Source organism: Lynx rufus, unplaced genomic scaffold (genome assembly GCF_022079265.1).
Source record: "Lynx rufus isolate CCGP_SWC_20201006 ecotype Redwood Valley unplaced genomic scaffold, mLynRuf1.p SCAF_3, whole genome shotgun sequence".
Classification (NCBI taxonomy): domain Eukaryota; kingdom Metazoa; phylum Chordata; class Mammalia; order Carnivora; family Felidae; genus Lynx; species Lynx rufus.
In genome coordinates, this window is record NW_025814845.1 from 54,173,941 (window position 1) to 54,189,993 (window position 16,053).

General features: G+C 39.2%; 1 protein-coding gene across 6 annotated transcripts in view; it reads left to right on the forward strand.

The window, feature by feature from the left end:
* Nucleotides 1-14,033, forward strand: part of RUFY3 (RUN and FYVE domain containing 3) — an 81,907-nt gene extending 67,874 nt beyond the window's left edge. For 2 of the 6 annotated variants that reach the window (XM_047092227.1, XM_047092230.1), the window contains exons 13-18: nucleotides 3,972-4,091; nucleotides 5,432-5,531; nucleotides 7,215-7,279; nucleotides 9,920-9,947; nucleotides 10,731-10,799; nucleotides 12,588-14,033. In XM_047092227.1, coding sequence (XP_046948183.1) covers nucleotides 3,972-4,091; nucleotides 5,432-5,531; nucleotides 7,215-7,279; nucleotides 9,920-9,947; nucleotides 10,731-10,799; nucleotides 12,588-12,731 — 526 coding nt within the window. In that variant the 3' untranslated portion in view covers nucleotides 12,732-14,033. Of the gene's footprint in view, nucleotides 1-1,390; nucleotides 3,256-3,951; nucleotides 4,131-5,431; nucleotides 5,533-7,214; nucleotides 7,280-9,919; nucleotides 9,948-10,730; nucleotides 10,800-12,587 lie in introns of those variants that run through there. The other 4 variants (XM_047092228.1, XM_047092232.1, XM_047092231.1 and 1 more) reach the window with 4 other exon arrangements.
* Nucleotides 14,034-16,053: the final 2,020 nt, after the last annotated feature.

The following is a 16,053-nucleotide window of genomic DNA, read 5'->3' on the forward strand; positions in this document are numbered from 1 at the left end:
TTTTAAGAAACATATCAGCCTCTTGTGACTGTTTTGAACAGCAGAACAGTAACCCTCTTCCATCATCCCATTTCAGTGTCATGTTGGAGGAGGGATAACCTGTGAGGATGAAAGCACTTTTAAATATGTTTACAGTTGTTATTTTCTTCTTCATCATTGAAGTCTCGGAATGCGTTGGTGCTAGTGATGTCAGGGGTACTGAGGGCCCTTCTAATGCTTTAGCTCCTTTCTCTCCTCCCCACCATCTCCCTCTTGTCTCTCCTTTCTTCTGAGCGGTTCTGTGTGCCCACTGTCACCCCTGCCCACTATCTTAAATTTGTCTGTCTCCAGCTCTGTCCCCTCTGGAGACCAGTCTTGGGTTTTCGTCTTCTGACTGGCTGTTTCAACTGGTACCTACAATTCAGTCTGCCCGAAACACATCCTCTTGTGAAGGAGTTGTGGCACCCACTGTCATTCTGTGTTGCCAGCCCGTGATGCCACCTTTAACACCCACTGGTCACCCTTCTTTTACTTGAGCAAAACTACACAGTTGCTGGTCCCTGCACATGCTTCCACTTTCCCCATCCATTCCTTCCCTAGTGGACCCACCAACTAGAAATGCCCTTCCTCTTCCCACTCCCTTGTTCTTGACATACATTTTTTACATTCAGACTCAAATGCCACCTCTCCAAAGCTGCCTCTGATACTTCTCTGATAACAGTCATCTACCCATTTGCCCTTGTTGGAATTCCCAGAGCCTTATATCCATACCTGCCCATAATGCTTACTTCTCACTTTCTGCCTCACGTGACAGCCGTGTGTGTGTGTGTGTGTGTGTGTGTGTGTGTGTGTGTGTGTACCTTCTGATGAGAGTGTGAGTTCTCAGGGTTAGTTAATGAATTTTTTAAGTTCCCTCGTTGGATCTGCCTCAGTGCCATGAAACATGCGAGATGTTCACTTAGCTGGTGCGTGAATGAAAGGATGAATGGGTTACTTCTTTTATTCAGATGATGCTTGACCAGGGGGTGGTCCTAAATGGCACTGCATATTAATGGTAACTCACAAGTTAATTGCAAATGAGCAAATAAGTTTGAAACTTCTGGTTTGACTGGTTTTTAATAAAAGAGTATCAGGTCTAACTAGGACATTCTCTAAGTGCTTGCTCATGAGCACTTACATGTTTATGATTTAACAGATTAATTTTGGTGTTCATAAGTTGTATTTTTGAAATGTTGTGCAAATTATTTTTTGATAGTTTTTTGACGTGGCACTTAAAGTAGACAGAACTAAAACAATGACTTCCTTCTTCATATATTAAGCTGACTTTTTCTCTTGTTATTTTTGTCTTTCCCGTTTATTCATTTTCTCATTCCCCTTTCACTCCATTTTTATTTTTATCTTACTAATTTAGTGAAAAGGATTTGGTGAAACAGGCAAAGACCTTAAATAGTGCAGCGAATAAACTGATCCCCAAACATCATTAGGCACTTTGCAAGTGGTCACCTCGCAAGTCTGACGTACAACTTAATTGTAAAGAAAGAAATCTGGAAGTTACTACATTTAGGCTCTGATTCTACATAAAATGTCACCAAAAATTGACTTTGAATTTGTTGGGACTTTAAAAAAAAAGAAAGGAAAAAAAAACCAGTTTGATATATATAGGCTGTGGGTTTTTTTCTTTATTTTCTCCCCAGAGTTAGAAACCTTAGTATAAGTTCTCAATTAATTGCCAAATAAACTTTGAGAAATTACTTCTGAGTTGACCAATAAACACACCATTTAAAAAACACACACACAAGAAAAGCCTAGGGAATTAATTAAAACCCAGTGTGCAGATTTTATTGATGCCTTTACAAGCAGTCCCTGACCATATCAGATTCTAGGTGCATTGTGTGTACCAGCAAGCCTGCTCGGCCACTGCGACGTAGTGAACAGGAGGTGACAGCGTATGGACTAGCACTCTCCTAAAATAGCTCTGTGTCTCCTAGGCCCTGGCCCCTTTCCACTTCTGTTGTGTAGGTTTACTCCCCAAGCCACGGATAAGTACTTAGCATCTCACTACAGTTCTATTCTCAGTAACCAAGATTGCTTGCAACTTTTTTGCCTTAGTGACTTTGGGGGGGGAGGGGGTGGGAAACCCGCATCATTACATTTCTTTAAAGTACATAGAGATAAAGGTAGTGATTAGGTAACTTATGATAACGTAATAATGTGGAAGCTTGGAAAACCCTCCTAATATTTGTCATCTTCTACCTCTGCCATTTTCCTGCAGTGCCACTTCCTATTTAGGTAGCTCAGAGAGAACAATTTTAATGAAAAACTCGTCTATTAAAAAAAAACAAAACAAAAAAAAACACACAAAAAAAAACACTACACAATTTTCAAATCTATCTTGCTTTTCCTTTTGAAGCAAAGACAACAAGGTATAGACATGAGTGATGGTTCCCCACCTGTCATTCCTTGCTGGAAACATTGACTTAAGAGCTTCTATTACTTTCTGTTCAGATGGGGATTTGCTAGTCTCTAGGAAACTAACTATCTAATTTTATTAGAAAACCATCTCAAGGTAGGAAATAGATACATAATAAACTCTTTATTATTATTTAGTCTAAAAACAAACATTCCCAGTAGATAACCACAAGAGTGATTAATTAGCAGGGCTTCTTTTTCTAAGTGACCCCAGATCTACCCCTTTCTAGGCTTTGCATTGTAAATAATCCTATAAATACTTGGATTTTTTTTTTTAATGACTTTTGATATGGGGGAACAGGCTGTACATAAGCCTTCATTCCTTCAAAAAGTCTTGACAAAAAAATGTTTTTTTCTCATTTTGGTATGATTTGCAGCATTTCAGCTGCTTAGGTGGGAACAAAGATAACCCCCCTTTGCTTCCAGCTTTTGAAACTCTTTACCTTCTTCTTGGAAAAACCAGAATTAAGAGAGTAAGATAGATTTCACTTGTGCTTCTATAGGTCCTTACAGACTTGAACCAAAGTCAAGTCAAAGAGCATATGACTAACCTCATGGAATATCCTGTGCTCTTGAACTTATTTTAGTTCTTATAATTTTGCACCTGTTCTTATCTTCATCAACCTTTTGTGGTGATGAATTGCCTTTTCTATGAGCATTTGGGAGGAGTGCTCAAACACTAAAATAAAACATTTTAAAGACTACAGATAGCATGCTTTCAAATTCTATTATATAGAGCCCCAGAGGTTTCACCTTTTAGAACATGCTTCTTTATAGGTGCAAAGTTATGGGATATATAGAAGAAAACATTCATTAGAATTCTCCAGAGAATACGATCAGGAATCTTACATAGGCCCGGTGCTGAGTTGTTTGTCCACTTAGTCACACACAACCTGGTGGGAATGGAAAAGGAAAGAGATGGCCAAACTCTGGCAAAGGCTTTTCCTTATAGAAACAGCCGAAAAGCCTTGGTAAGGGTTAATGTGTAATGTCCGTGATTTAATATAATTTGTGGTTTAGGGAAAGGACCAGGAACATGTTCTAATTCCACATATAATAAGGTAGTTGCCCATTTGCAAGTTCCAGTTATGTGTGTAAAGCAGAAATATGAAGTACCAAACCTATTAGGAAATAAACACAAACAAAAGGTGGATTTGACTTTAATTACTGTGTACTTGAGGTTGGCTTTGGATATGGATTTTCTAAAAAGTGATGTTTTATTGTTTATCATCTAATGGCTGTAAACTGTAGTACTAGAATAAAAAAAAATTGGAAAATCAACTTTTCCTCTGCCTGGTTCACCTTCATCTTACTTTTTGTTGGAATTTGTTTCTTCTCCATCTTTTTTCCTCCATATAATTTCTTCCCCTGTGTCCTGCAAAGCTTTTTGTCCCCCCCACCCCACCCCGCCACGTCTCTCCATGCCTTCTTCCTTGGGTTGCTTTATTTTGTGTTGTAAACTTGGTCTTCCTCCCCACCATGGCTTTTGTTTTTTATCACAAGTTCATGTGGCTCACATCCAGATTGCGCCAGGCTGAGCGAGACCGCCAGTCTGCTGAGTTGGACAACCGGCTGTTCAAGCAGGACTTCGGAGACAAGATAAACAGTCTGCAGCTGGAAGTGGAGGAGCTCACCAGGCAGCGGTGAAGAGAGGGCAGCAGGAGCTGACAGGGTGGTCATGGGTAATTCTAAGGCTAGCCGCAAGATTAGGAGGTCCCAGGATCCAGCCCCCTCTGTTCTGTCTTTGTAATGTCCTTTCTCTGGAATTAGACTCAGAAAGCTTCACCTGTATCAACATTTCCAAATCTTGTTAACATGCTTTGCAACCAAAGAATTAGGAAATTAGAATTCAAGGTCCCAAATAAATAGAAAGGAGTAAGAGAATTAATAGCCAACCTAACACTAATAATGGTATTTCCTAAATTTTTACTGTGTGCAGAAACTTCACAAAGTACTTCACAGGCTTTCTGTCCTAACATCTTCCCATCAACCCTATTAGTAGTTGACTATATTACCCCCCATTTTCAGATGAAATTAAAGCTTAGATGGGTTCAGTTTGTCCAGATTGACACAGTGCAGCTAGTCAGTGGCAGCATTCTCAAAGCCTGTCTCTCTCTTGACTCCCAAGTCCTTAACAACTCTTCCATATTATCTGTCAAATGAGACTCAATTCTCTGCAGAAGCCACTGACTTCAAACAAAGAGAACTTTGTTGTTAGATATAAAAGCACATGGCTACTAAGGACATTAGTGGCTGATGATGTAACTGGGCATTGAACACATAACTGTAAAGAGAGACCAGCTAATTAAAACGAAATGGGACTACAGTGTTAGTGCTTTCATATTGTTTCTTGTTGAAAATTGGTAAATACTGTCTTTCATTATAGCAAATCCTACTAATTGCCATTCAGTTGACCACAACTCTTTATTAACAGTTAATATTAGGAGTTCCTGGGTGGCTCAGTCGGTTAAGTGGCCGACTTCAGCTCAGGTCATGATCTCACGGTTCATGGGTTCGAGCCCCGCATTGGGCTCTGTGCTGACAGGTCAGAGCCTGGAGCCTGCTTCGGATTCTGTGTCTCCCTCTCTCTCTCTCTCTGCCCCTCTGCCACTGGTGCTCTGTTTCTCTCTGTCTCTCAAAAATAAATAAATGTTAAAGAAATATTGTAAGACTCTTAAAAAAAAAGAGTTAATATTAATACTGATATTCAGAGAGTGGTGACCCTTGGGTACTAGGAGATCTTAAAGTACATTCTTAGTTACCCAAGAAAGATTTAAAAAATGTCTGTATTTTAGTGTTACTGGTTTTACTGTATTATATTTTAACACCTTAAAACCTGATTGCCCATATATATCTGGTATCCTTTTATTAATCAAGTATTAAAATGTAATTGCTGAGCTTTAGGAAAAGGGTTGGGCGTTCTTTAGAAATTATGAGTGCAGAAACCCAAATTTTCATCCTTTTCCTCTCCCATCTGTCCCAGGCACCAGCTTGAGTTAGAGCTAAAACAGGAAAGAGAAAGAAGGTTACAAAACAACAGGAACATCCCAGGAAAGGGCTTTCAGAAGCCAGAACCCAAAACGGTAATATTTGTTATTCCCTTATTCATTTACTTAATTTTTAGAGGCTACTTCGATGGGCTGGACAGTTTTCTCTCCTGGAACATGAGCTTAATTGCTGTGGCCTTCAGTATGTAGATGGCAGACAAGACCTGGGGTAAACACAAGACTTGATTCTCAGTCTGTCTCTGGACACTCTCTCTGACTTGATTTCATTTGGAAAAGAAGATAAATAACCGTGATTTCCAGTGATCCTCTTAATCCCTTTCGCTTTAAGATTGTTTTGGTATCTTAACAAAAACTGGTGTTCCTTGGGATTCTACTGGCTAACATCTTCAATAATATGTTATAGTAATCTTTCCCCACCCTGATTTTCCATTTAACAGAATTGTCTTAAATACGGATTTGCTTCTGTATACCGTTTTCAGAATCATGAGGATTCCAGTTTTACTTTTCTTGGGAAATTAGAAGAGGGAACATAGAGTGATTAAAGAGCAAGAGTAGACATTTCTACAGGACAGTCTTAGGAGTGAGACTCCCAGCTCCTGTAGTGGTTAGGAAGCTAAAATGGAAAAGTCCATCTCTGGGATCCATGAAACGGGAGCCAATGTCGTTAAATAATAAAATCAGAAACGTATGAAATACATTTTCTGTCAAAGACAAACACAGGGAAAAAATTATCTTCTTTGTTTACATCATATATAACAAAGCAGGACAAATTTATAAGCTTCTTAATTTAAAATTGCTAGAGAAAGAGATGCTAATTTGCTGGAGAGCAGAAAATAATGGTAAATAGAAATTTATTATGTAGTAGTATTCACTGCAATTTAAAGTGTACAAAATATCACTCCTTTTGTAGCATGCCAACTTCATTATTTTAGTTTAGCAAACATAAAATCTACTTAGAAGGGCTTATAGAGATTTACTTAAATTCTTGGCCTTTTTTACCCTGCTTTTCCAGTGAGGCCTTAAGTTTCTCAATCTGGAATTGTCCTGCGGTAGGGGTTCCAGGAGTGTAAATGTTGCATTAACCTCCTTTCCTTGACACTTGAGTGGTCTAAGAATGTGCATTCTATTTTTGGAGGCTGATGGACAGCAGCTCAAGGCAGACAGCAGTGTCCACAGAAAGAATTTGTCACTGAAAACTGCCTAGGCAGGGCTTACACACTTTGGTAGAGTGGATGTTTGGAACTTTACATTGGTCCTTCAAAATACAAAACTCAAGTGTCTAGGCTATGCAAGTTGTTACGGTGTTGTGGCAGCTGCTTGACTGAGTGTCCACAGGGCTATAGTCTGCTATATATGGCCATGCTTGGTTTTACCAGTTATCCAGAGCTCAGTGGGGAGTGGGAGGTGAAGATATATAGAGATAGACAGAAGTAACTAAGATACCCTAAGCAGTAACTGATACCTTGAGCTCACTTTGCAAGTAAATAGGATATATTCCAAATTTTATTTGAATTGCAAGAGTTAAGGAGAATACCTACTCTGAAAATCATTTGTTGCAAACCCTATCAGAATAATTTGTTAAGAAAGTAATTAGAGTAAAGAATGAGGAAATATTCTGGAAGGTAAATTCCTTCCATATAATAATAAAGCTGCTTAGTGTTATGCCTAAGCTAAGTCAATACAGAAGAAAATGTCTGCAGCATCATCACTGCTTAGCATTCTGAATAATTAATATACTGGGCTGTTTTCTTTTGGCAGGATGGGAAGCACAAAATTCAAGAGGAAAATGCTAAACTTAAAAAGCCCCTGGACGAAAGCCACAGGTGTTTGTTAATAAAATACTAAGATATAAATGTATTTTGGGTGGAAAGAGGGACCTTTCAATACATATGGGCAATGGCACTGACCAGACACTGACTTGTAATAGTAATACTCCAGCAAGTTATTTCAAAGGGGGCATGAACAAGTCAAGCAGAGAGCACGTATTAAAACCAAACCCATTTAGTCCATTTTAGAAGAAAGCAGGGTAATAATCAAGCTGTCCTCCGACTCTTCCCCTGGTTAGTCCTCAAACTCACATGATCACTTCAAAGATTATGTTTCATCTTTACTGGATCGGCATCACAAAGGAACGAAGTACAAGTCATAGCATTTCTCAGGGTCTTTAGTGTACTTGAGTAGGACTTGTTTCCACTTGTGAGCTAGTGGAGGGCAACTATGTTTCACATAAATCCTCTCATTTCCCTCGTGTCCTTTCTCTTAAGGGTCTCAAACAGCCTAACTCTTTGTCTTTTTCTTAACTCTTCATCTGATTTGCTCACTATGAAAAGTATTAGGATAGTATCAAGGAAGTGAACTTTTAACAATTATTTTAGCAAGTAGAAATATAACAAAATATTACACAGTGCCACTGCATTAAAAAACAAAGGTGGTTCCATCCACAACGTGGATGGAACTGGAGAGTGTGATACTAAGTGAAATAAGCCATACAGAGAAAGACAGATACCATATGTTTTCACTCTTATGTGGATCCTGAGAAACTTAACAGAAACCCATGGGGGAGGGGAAGGAAAAAAAAAAGAGGTTAGAGTGGGAGAGAGCCAAAGCATAAGAAACTCTTAAAAACTGAGAACAAACTGAGGGTTGATGGGGGGTGGGAGGGAGGGGAGGGTGGGTGATGGGTATTGAGGAGGGCACCTGTTGGGATGAGCACTGGGTGTTGTATGGAAACCAATTTGACAGTAAATTTCATATATTGAAAAAATAAAATAAAATAAAATAAAATAAAATAAAATAAAATAAAATAAAAACAAAGGTGGTCCAACTGTATAACATTCTGGAAAAGCCAAAACCATGGAGACAGTGATTGCCAGGGGTTAGGGGATATGCATGGATAAGCACAGTAAAAATTTTTTAGGACAGTGAAAATACTCCTATGGTATTGTAATGCTAGATATATGTCTTACATTTGTCCAAACCCATAGAATGTACAACACCAAGAGTGAACCCTAATGTAAACTGCAGACTTTGAGAAGTTATGACGTGTTAGTGTAGGTTTGCTGACTGTAACATTGTCTACCCCTCCCCCCCTTCCCTGTTACAGAATGTAGATATTGGGGGAGCATGGGGGACCGGTAAAGTATATTGGAAATACTTTCTGGGAAATGTCAGTACTTTCTGCTCAGTTTTTCTGAACCTAAAACTGCTCCAAAATTCACTCTGTTACAACAACAACAACAGCAGCAAAGGTTAATAACAAGAAAGACACCACAGTGGGGGTTGGAGAGAACAATGCAGTGTACATTTTTGGCAGCTGTCCCTGTCTAGGCTTTGATGCCTCAAGAATAAGGCTGTGTGTCACCTGAGCAAAGTAGCTGCTGGAGAAGATAAATCAGAGTCCCAACAGTAGACTGATTATGCGGGCACTTGGCCTCCAAGGCCAGAATGATTCCAAAGCCTTTAAGTTTACTCCCAAAGAGAGCATGGTCTGATGTAGGACTAACCTTAAACTACCCCACAGATCAGCATGGGCCACAGAAAGGAACTAGAAAGGCTATAAAATTAACAAGGACTTAAAAGAGCCTTTCAGAATTGGCCCCATTCCAGCCTAAAACCAAGTACTTTACAATCAGGAGGACCTTACATGCCAGGTTTTGATTTAGGCCCTGGGAATATAAGACAAGACTACCTTATGTCTGTGTCACGTCACATTCATTATTTCCTTAACATTTTAATTCTTAGGAAAGTTTAATCATCTGTTCCTACTTTACAGATGCGAAAATTGAGGAGCAGAGAGGCAAGGTGGCACACCTAAGTTGCCTCTACTTACCATGTCTTCTGTGTATAAGTCCTTTGTCTAAAGCAGCTCCCAGATCCTGAACTACAGTCCTAAAACATACCCAGGTTTCTTGGGATTACGGTCCAAGGAACAGCTGAGAACCTGGTCACTCTGGTGGTCACCCTGCCACTCGATGGAAGAGAACTGGAGCCACTGTGGATGTGTGGTGCATTATCCCCAGAACTGTGACAAACTCATCCATTCTCTCCCTATTAATTTGCTAAAGTTCACATCTTAAGAATATTTGGAAGAGGGGATTAATACATGACATATAATAGGTTTCTATAATATCAGAAAAAAGAAACTTTTAAAATGTATAGCATTGGCCACTGGAGTTTTATAGGCTGGGATACAAGTGCTAACTATTTTCTTGGCAGTAAAAAGAAAACAACAAATGTAACTCCAAATCCATTTTTAAACAGGAACCATAATGTAGGTCAAGGATCAGATTCTAGTAATAGGTTTAACTACAAAAATTTCTTCTCCTTGGAGGTCAAGATTAATAATTATGTCAGTCCCAACAACATAAAAGAACCATGGTAATGCTTTTTCTTTGCTTTTGAAATGATTCACATGGAAATATAATAAGTTGCTGTTTGTTACTGTTTTTAATTTTCCATTGTAGGCTGCCGTCTCCCCCTGCGAATGAACAGGTAACCGAATCTCCTGTTCTCAAACATCTCGTGTAAATGATGTAGTTGGCTGTCCCATTCCTAGCTGAACACAGGCGGCACGGGAAGTAGATGAATGCACACAGGCCTCAGTGCCCCGTCCTTTTAACAGTATCCTCAACAAACACGCATTGGCCTGAAACTCTCACAGGAAGTAGTACAGCTCTGAGCAATTTACTAAGGAAATGGCACGTCTCACTTCTTAGAAATTCTCTTTGACCTAAGAGAGTGCCTCCTCTTCCCTTAGTTTTCTCTTCTATAAAACAGAAAAAATACTTCTTGCTCACTTGGAAATAAATATAAATGGTTGTAAGATACTTTGCATATATAATAGGATATGACAACCCATGAGAAAGAAGACACAGGCTGCTATGATTGAGTCACCCCTTTCATTTATCTGTTAGGAATTTAAAAAAAAGAAAAAAAAAGAAAAATAGAATATTGCTTTCTATTCCTGATGATATGATAGGAAAAGAGGGATGGGGCTTTTTAAAACTTCTTACTTCATACTTGTATACTTGAATTTTCTTTTTATAACTGAAATCACATGTTACTTTATTATAAAAGTGAAAAGAGCTCCAAGGATAGTGATAGGATTAGTAGAGTTGTATTAAGGCGCGAGGACCGTATACAATTTGTTTCTTTAGTTTCCAGATAGCCTGTAGCGTGGTTGTATTAATTTTGTAACTTAAAAAAAATGAATATTCTGAAAGTATTCATGTTTCTGAGACCAAGAGAAACTAACTGGCTCAATATGTGGTTTAGGACCAGCCGCTGCTCTCTGCAAAGCCACAGATGTGTCAGCTGTGCCAGCAAGACGGCCGCCTTGCAAAGGTAACGATGCTGAGAACCAAACAGGTTCTTCACCAGGATGTCCGTTACACCACTAGTCCCTTTCAGTAACAGGGACTTTGCTGTGTAGAGGGCAGAGTGGGGAGAAAAAGCAAAAGGAGCAAGCATTTATTGTGTACCCATTTTTTTCAGTCATAGTATGTCATGTCAGTAAATCCCCATGAACACAAATATAAAGAATTTAAAACAAATTTATAAATGTTTATTGAGTGCCTGCTGTGTAGAATGTGCTATCTCGTGTGCTGGAGAAAGAGTAATGAGCAAAGCATAGACCAAGTCCCTGTTGTAAAGCTTATCTCCTCTGTGACATCATTTTGTAGATGAACCTTGGCTCAGAGATGTGAAGCACATTTCTCAAAGTTACTCAAGTCATAAGTGGCAAGGCCCAGCTGCAGCCTGACTTTGGCCCCAAAGTCTGTACTCTTCCAGTACTCCATCCTGCTTAGAACAAATCAGACAGTTTTGGGGAAGGGAGATTCTTTGAATTATTTGGAGAATCAGCCTCTGAGAGGGAAATGAGCTCTCTCCACCAAAACCACTTGTTTTCCCCTCGGATCCTCAAGGGTCTCTGCTTGAGCGCTTCCCCAGTTTGCTAGAGTAGGCAGAGTGAAGGAAGTGTTCAGATACAACAAGTGTTCTGATAGCCAGGTCTTTGACCTGCTCATAGTAATATCCATCCCCCCACCCACATGTCATGTGGTCCCCAGTTCATAGATGTTCAAGAAATGGGCAAATGACTGTAAGAAACAAGTGCTTGGAAGAGATGAGGAAATGTGCCGAATTCTGCCTTTGCAGCCTCTATGCCACCCTTTGTGATCATGCTGAATTTTAACAAGCAAAACTATAATATGACCTAGTCTTAACGGAATCAGATAAAGATGAACTGCCTTTATAGAGTTGGAATTACAGAAATAATGTCTGTTTCTGGAAGAGAATCTAATTCTGGCTTTTCTAATTCTGCACAGTAACTACAATATGTCAGAGGAAAATTCCTCTCGGGCTTTCAAATAAAAGTGACCCCCCTACCTCTGCTGCATCCTCAGGAAGGTGAATTGTTTGGGAGAAAGCAGCATTATTAACCGGGGGAATTACTCTTCACAGCCTTTACTAGGGACCCTTGGAGCTATGTGTGTGCCACCCTATCACACAGCCTTACCAGTGACACTGCCATAATGACCCACGTGCTGTCCCATTGCATGACCACTAAATATTCAAAATGCTTAATAAAGAGACTGATTTCCCTATAAAGAGGATGCAGGGAAGCTGTCCTCCTGCTGCGCTGATATCCCAAAAGATATGTCTGTAGAGTATTACAGGGAAGCATTAAGCACATCAGTGTATTAAGAATTCTACTTTCACTTCATGCTCAGCAAGTTTTTTAATCCTAGGCTGGCTACCGCTACCCAGTCCATGGCTAGGTCACTCACTGCCTGCCCGCCTTATTTGGAGTATTCTTAAGTACTTGCAAACTAATTTTAGAATTAGCCCACATAAAAGTGAATATAATGGGTGGGAACATTCTAAAAGTAAGCAATTTGTGTATTATTTGTTCTTTTGAATTCTGTGGCACTGCTTCTCTTCATTTAGATCTAAGAACTAGACAGGCTTCCTTGTAGACAGAAACTGTGTTTGGTCAGATACTATCTGGCACATGGCAGACATTAGTCAATAATTAGGTATTGAGCACTTACCATATTTGGCCTTTTCTATTCCATGCATCTATATGCCCTGCTCCTCTATCCCCCACCTAACCTCCTCTTCTCCTTGTAGAATATGTGTAAGAACTGCAGAGGAACGTTCTGTGATGCCTGTTCAACAAACGAACTGCCTCTTCCCTCGAGTATCAAGCCTGAGCGAGTTTGCAATCCCTGCCATGAGCATCTGATGAAACAGTATTCCGCCAGCCCATCGTAAGACTGGAAGCCAAGGCCTGGACCAGTGTATGTACCTGTGTTAGATGTCAAGATTTCCTAGAACCCAGACCTTAGAATCAACTCCAGAATTGATAGCAATGATTTAAATAAACCAGGTCCAGGGAGAAAAGGCAGTGAGTAGTTGGGGGTCCTGGAAATTTTGCTCATTTTCCCTAATGACTGTATGAATAAAAGTTACTCAGTTGAGCCCCTCTCTTCTAAATCTAAACAATCCCACCTTGAAGGCTTAATTCTGTAGCTTGTCTTTGGAGGGGCTATTCATTTTTATGAATAGTGATAATAATACTGGGGTGAATATAATAGGAGAGAGAGTCCAACAGATAAGAAAAGGAAAATGATTATCTCCCTCTATTGTGCAGACTCAAGGGGGAAAGATAAATGTTACCTGAGATCAAAATAATAGATATTATATATTTTCCCTGGGTGCTGCTAGACATAAACATTGTTTCCTCTTCACCCCCACTAACTACCTCTTTCAAGTATCTCTACCAAACTGTGAACCCAAACTCAGGGAAAAGAAATTAAAGAGTAATATAAATTTTGAATGTACTTAAAACAATATTATAATTTATTATAGTTTCAGGACCAGAAAGGCCCTGGGCTATAAATGTTTTCAATATCAGAACAAGAGAAACACTTGACAGTTTATCCACTTAATGACTTCAAAAGTAAATATCTGCCCTTTTCAGAATGTCCTACTAAAAAATAAGCCAACTCCCTTCCTCATCCTTCCCTGCTCTCCCAAGTCCTAAGGAAAATTGTAAGATATTTTAAAGATAGGGTTTGACTTTTGCAAGTAGTTATTGAAAGCAAAGCTAAGTTGCGTGTAAAACAAATTTGTCCATGTCAGAGAACAATTAGATCAGAATATTTATTAAATTTTCTTGAATAAGCGATACCTTATTCTGAGCCAAGAATTTGAACTGGTAGACAGGTTTCTTGGAAAACGTGACACTCAAACATCTCTTCGTAACAAACCCTTTGGGGGAAAAGAGGAATGTGCTTTCCACAAGGGAAGGAAAGAAATGGTATATGCTATTTTGATTATGTTACATGTGCCTAGATTGTTTGATTCCAATTAAGACCTAAGAAGATACGATTCTGTAACTGGTTTAGAATTCTGGGGTGAAAACATCCTGGAACCATGATACTTGATAAATTCTGTCTCCTGAGAAGGGTGATAGCCTGGGAAAGAGTTGTTATTCAGGAAGTCTGGCTTGTTACATGGTGAAGTTGAGCTATAAGAGTACTAGGAAAGAATAAAATCTAATAGTCTTGCCTAGGTTGTTGACTGGTTTTTTTCCCTTTAAATATTTCTGTGTGTGTGTGTGTGTGTGTGGTTCTTCATTCGTCTTATTTTTGGCCACCTACATGTTTTCAGCACTGTTCTAAGTGCTACAGATAATATGGGGAATTATCCTAAACTAGCAAAAGTTATTTATAATTAGTTTTGAATTAAATTGAAAAGAGGCAGCTCTGTACATGGAATATGAGGAAGAATAATTAGCCACTGAGATTTTATTGAGACTTACACATAAGCTATTTAGCATTTTTTTCATGTTTTATTTTTTTAGAGAGAAAGCACTCAAGCAGGGGAGGGGCAGAGAGAGGCGGGGGGACAGAGGATCTGAAGCAGGCTCTGTGCTGACCACAGATGCAGGGCTCAAACTCATGATCCGTGAAATCACCACCTAAGCCAAAGTCTGACGCACAGCCAACTGAGCCACCCAGGCGCCCCAGCCCTTTCTCTTTTTGAAACAAAGCTCCAACGATCTGTTATTAGTGTAGCTGTCAACAAAAGCAAGGAAACGAAGTCATGAAAGGCTTGACTTCATAGGTCTGTCTTCCTTAAAAACTGTTCTTTCCACTATTCACAGTAGCAACAAGAATACCATTCTTAGGACTAAACAACCAGAGGCAGAAGACTTGTACATTGAAGACTATACAACACTGCCTAAAGAAATTAAAGATACCAACAAATAGAAGGACACTCCATGTTTATGAATTGGAAGACTTAATATTAAGATGTCAATACTACCCAAAACCATCTACAGATTCCAAGTATCCCTACCAAAAATACCCATATTTTTTGCAGAAATAGAAGCATTTGTCTTAAATTCATATGGAATCTCAGGGGACACCCAAATAGCCAAAACAATCTTGAAAAAGAACAAAGTTGGAGGTCTCACTTCTGAAGTCAAAACTCACTACAAAGCTACAGTGATCAAAACAACATGGTACTGCATAAAGACCTGGACCAATGAAGTGAAAGAACTTAGAAATAAACCTTCAGGGGCGCCTGGGTGGCGCAGTCGGTTAAGCGTCCGACTTCAGCCAGGTCACGATCTCGCGGTCCATGAGTTCGAGCCCCGCGTCGGGCTCTGGGCTGATGGCTCAGAGCCTGGAGCCTGTTTCCGATTCTGTGTCTCCCTCTCTCTCTGCCCCTCCCCCGTTCATGCTCTGTCTCTCTCTGTCCCAAAAATAAATGTTGAAAAAAAAATAAAAATTAAAAAATAAAAAATAAATAAAAAAATTAAAAAAAAAAAAAGAAATAAACCTTCACATATATGGACTAAAGATTTTTGAGATGGGTGCCAAGACCAAAAGGGGCTTAAAGGACAGTCTTCTCAACAAATTTGTTGACAAAAATTGGATGTCCACATGCCAAAAAAAAAAAAAAAAAAGTGGGGCCTCTACTACATAACATACACAAATTAACTCAAAATTGTTCAAAGATCTAAACAAATGAGCTAGAACTACAACTCATAGGAAAAAAAGAGGAAAAAATTCATCACAACTATTTGGCAAAAATTTAGGTAAGACCCCAAAAGCACAGTTAACAACAAAAAATAACAGAGGTTGGACTTCATCAAAATTAACTTGTGGAGAAATTAGAACCCCTTGTGCATTGTTGGTAGCAGTGCAGCCACTGTGGAACAGTGTGATGGTTCCTGAAAAAATTAAAATTAAGACGTAATAGAGCAATTCCCCTTCTGGATATACTGTAGTCAAAAGTGAAAGCAGGGACTCAAAACACATTTATACACCTATGTTCACAGTATTATTTACAATAGCCAAAATGTGAAAAGCAACCCAAGTGTCCACTGACCAATGAAAGAATAAAATGCAGTAGATACATACAATGGAATATTATTCAGCCTTAAAAAGGAAGGAACATGCATGAGCCTTGAGGACATTATAAGTGAAACAAGCCAGCCATAGAAGGACATATAACTCCACTTGCAAGACTCCTTAGAGCAGTCGAATTCATTTAATTTTTTTTTTTCAACGTTTTTTATTTA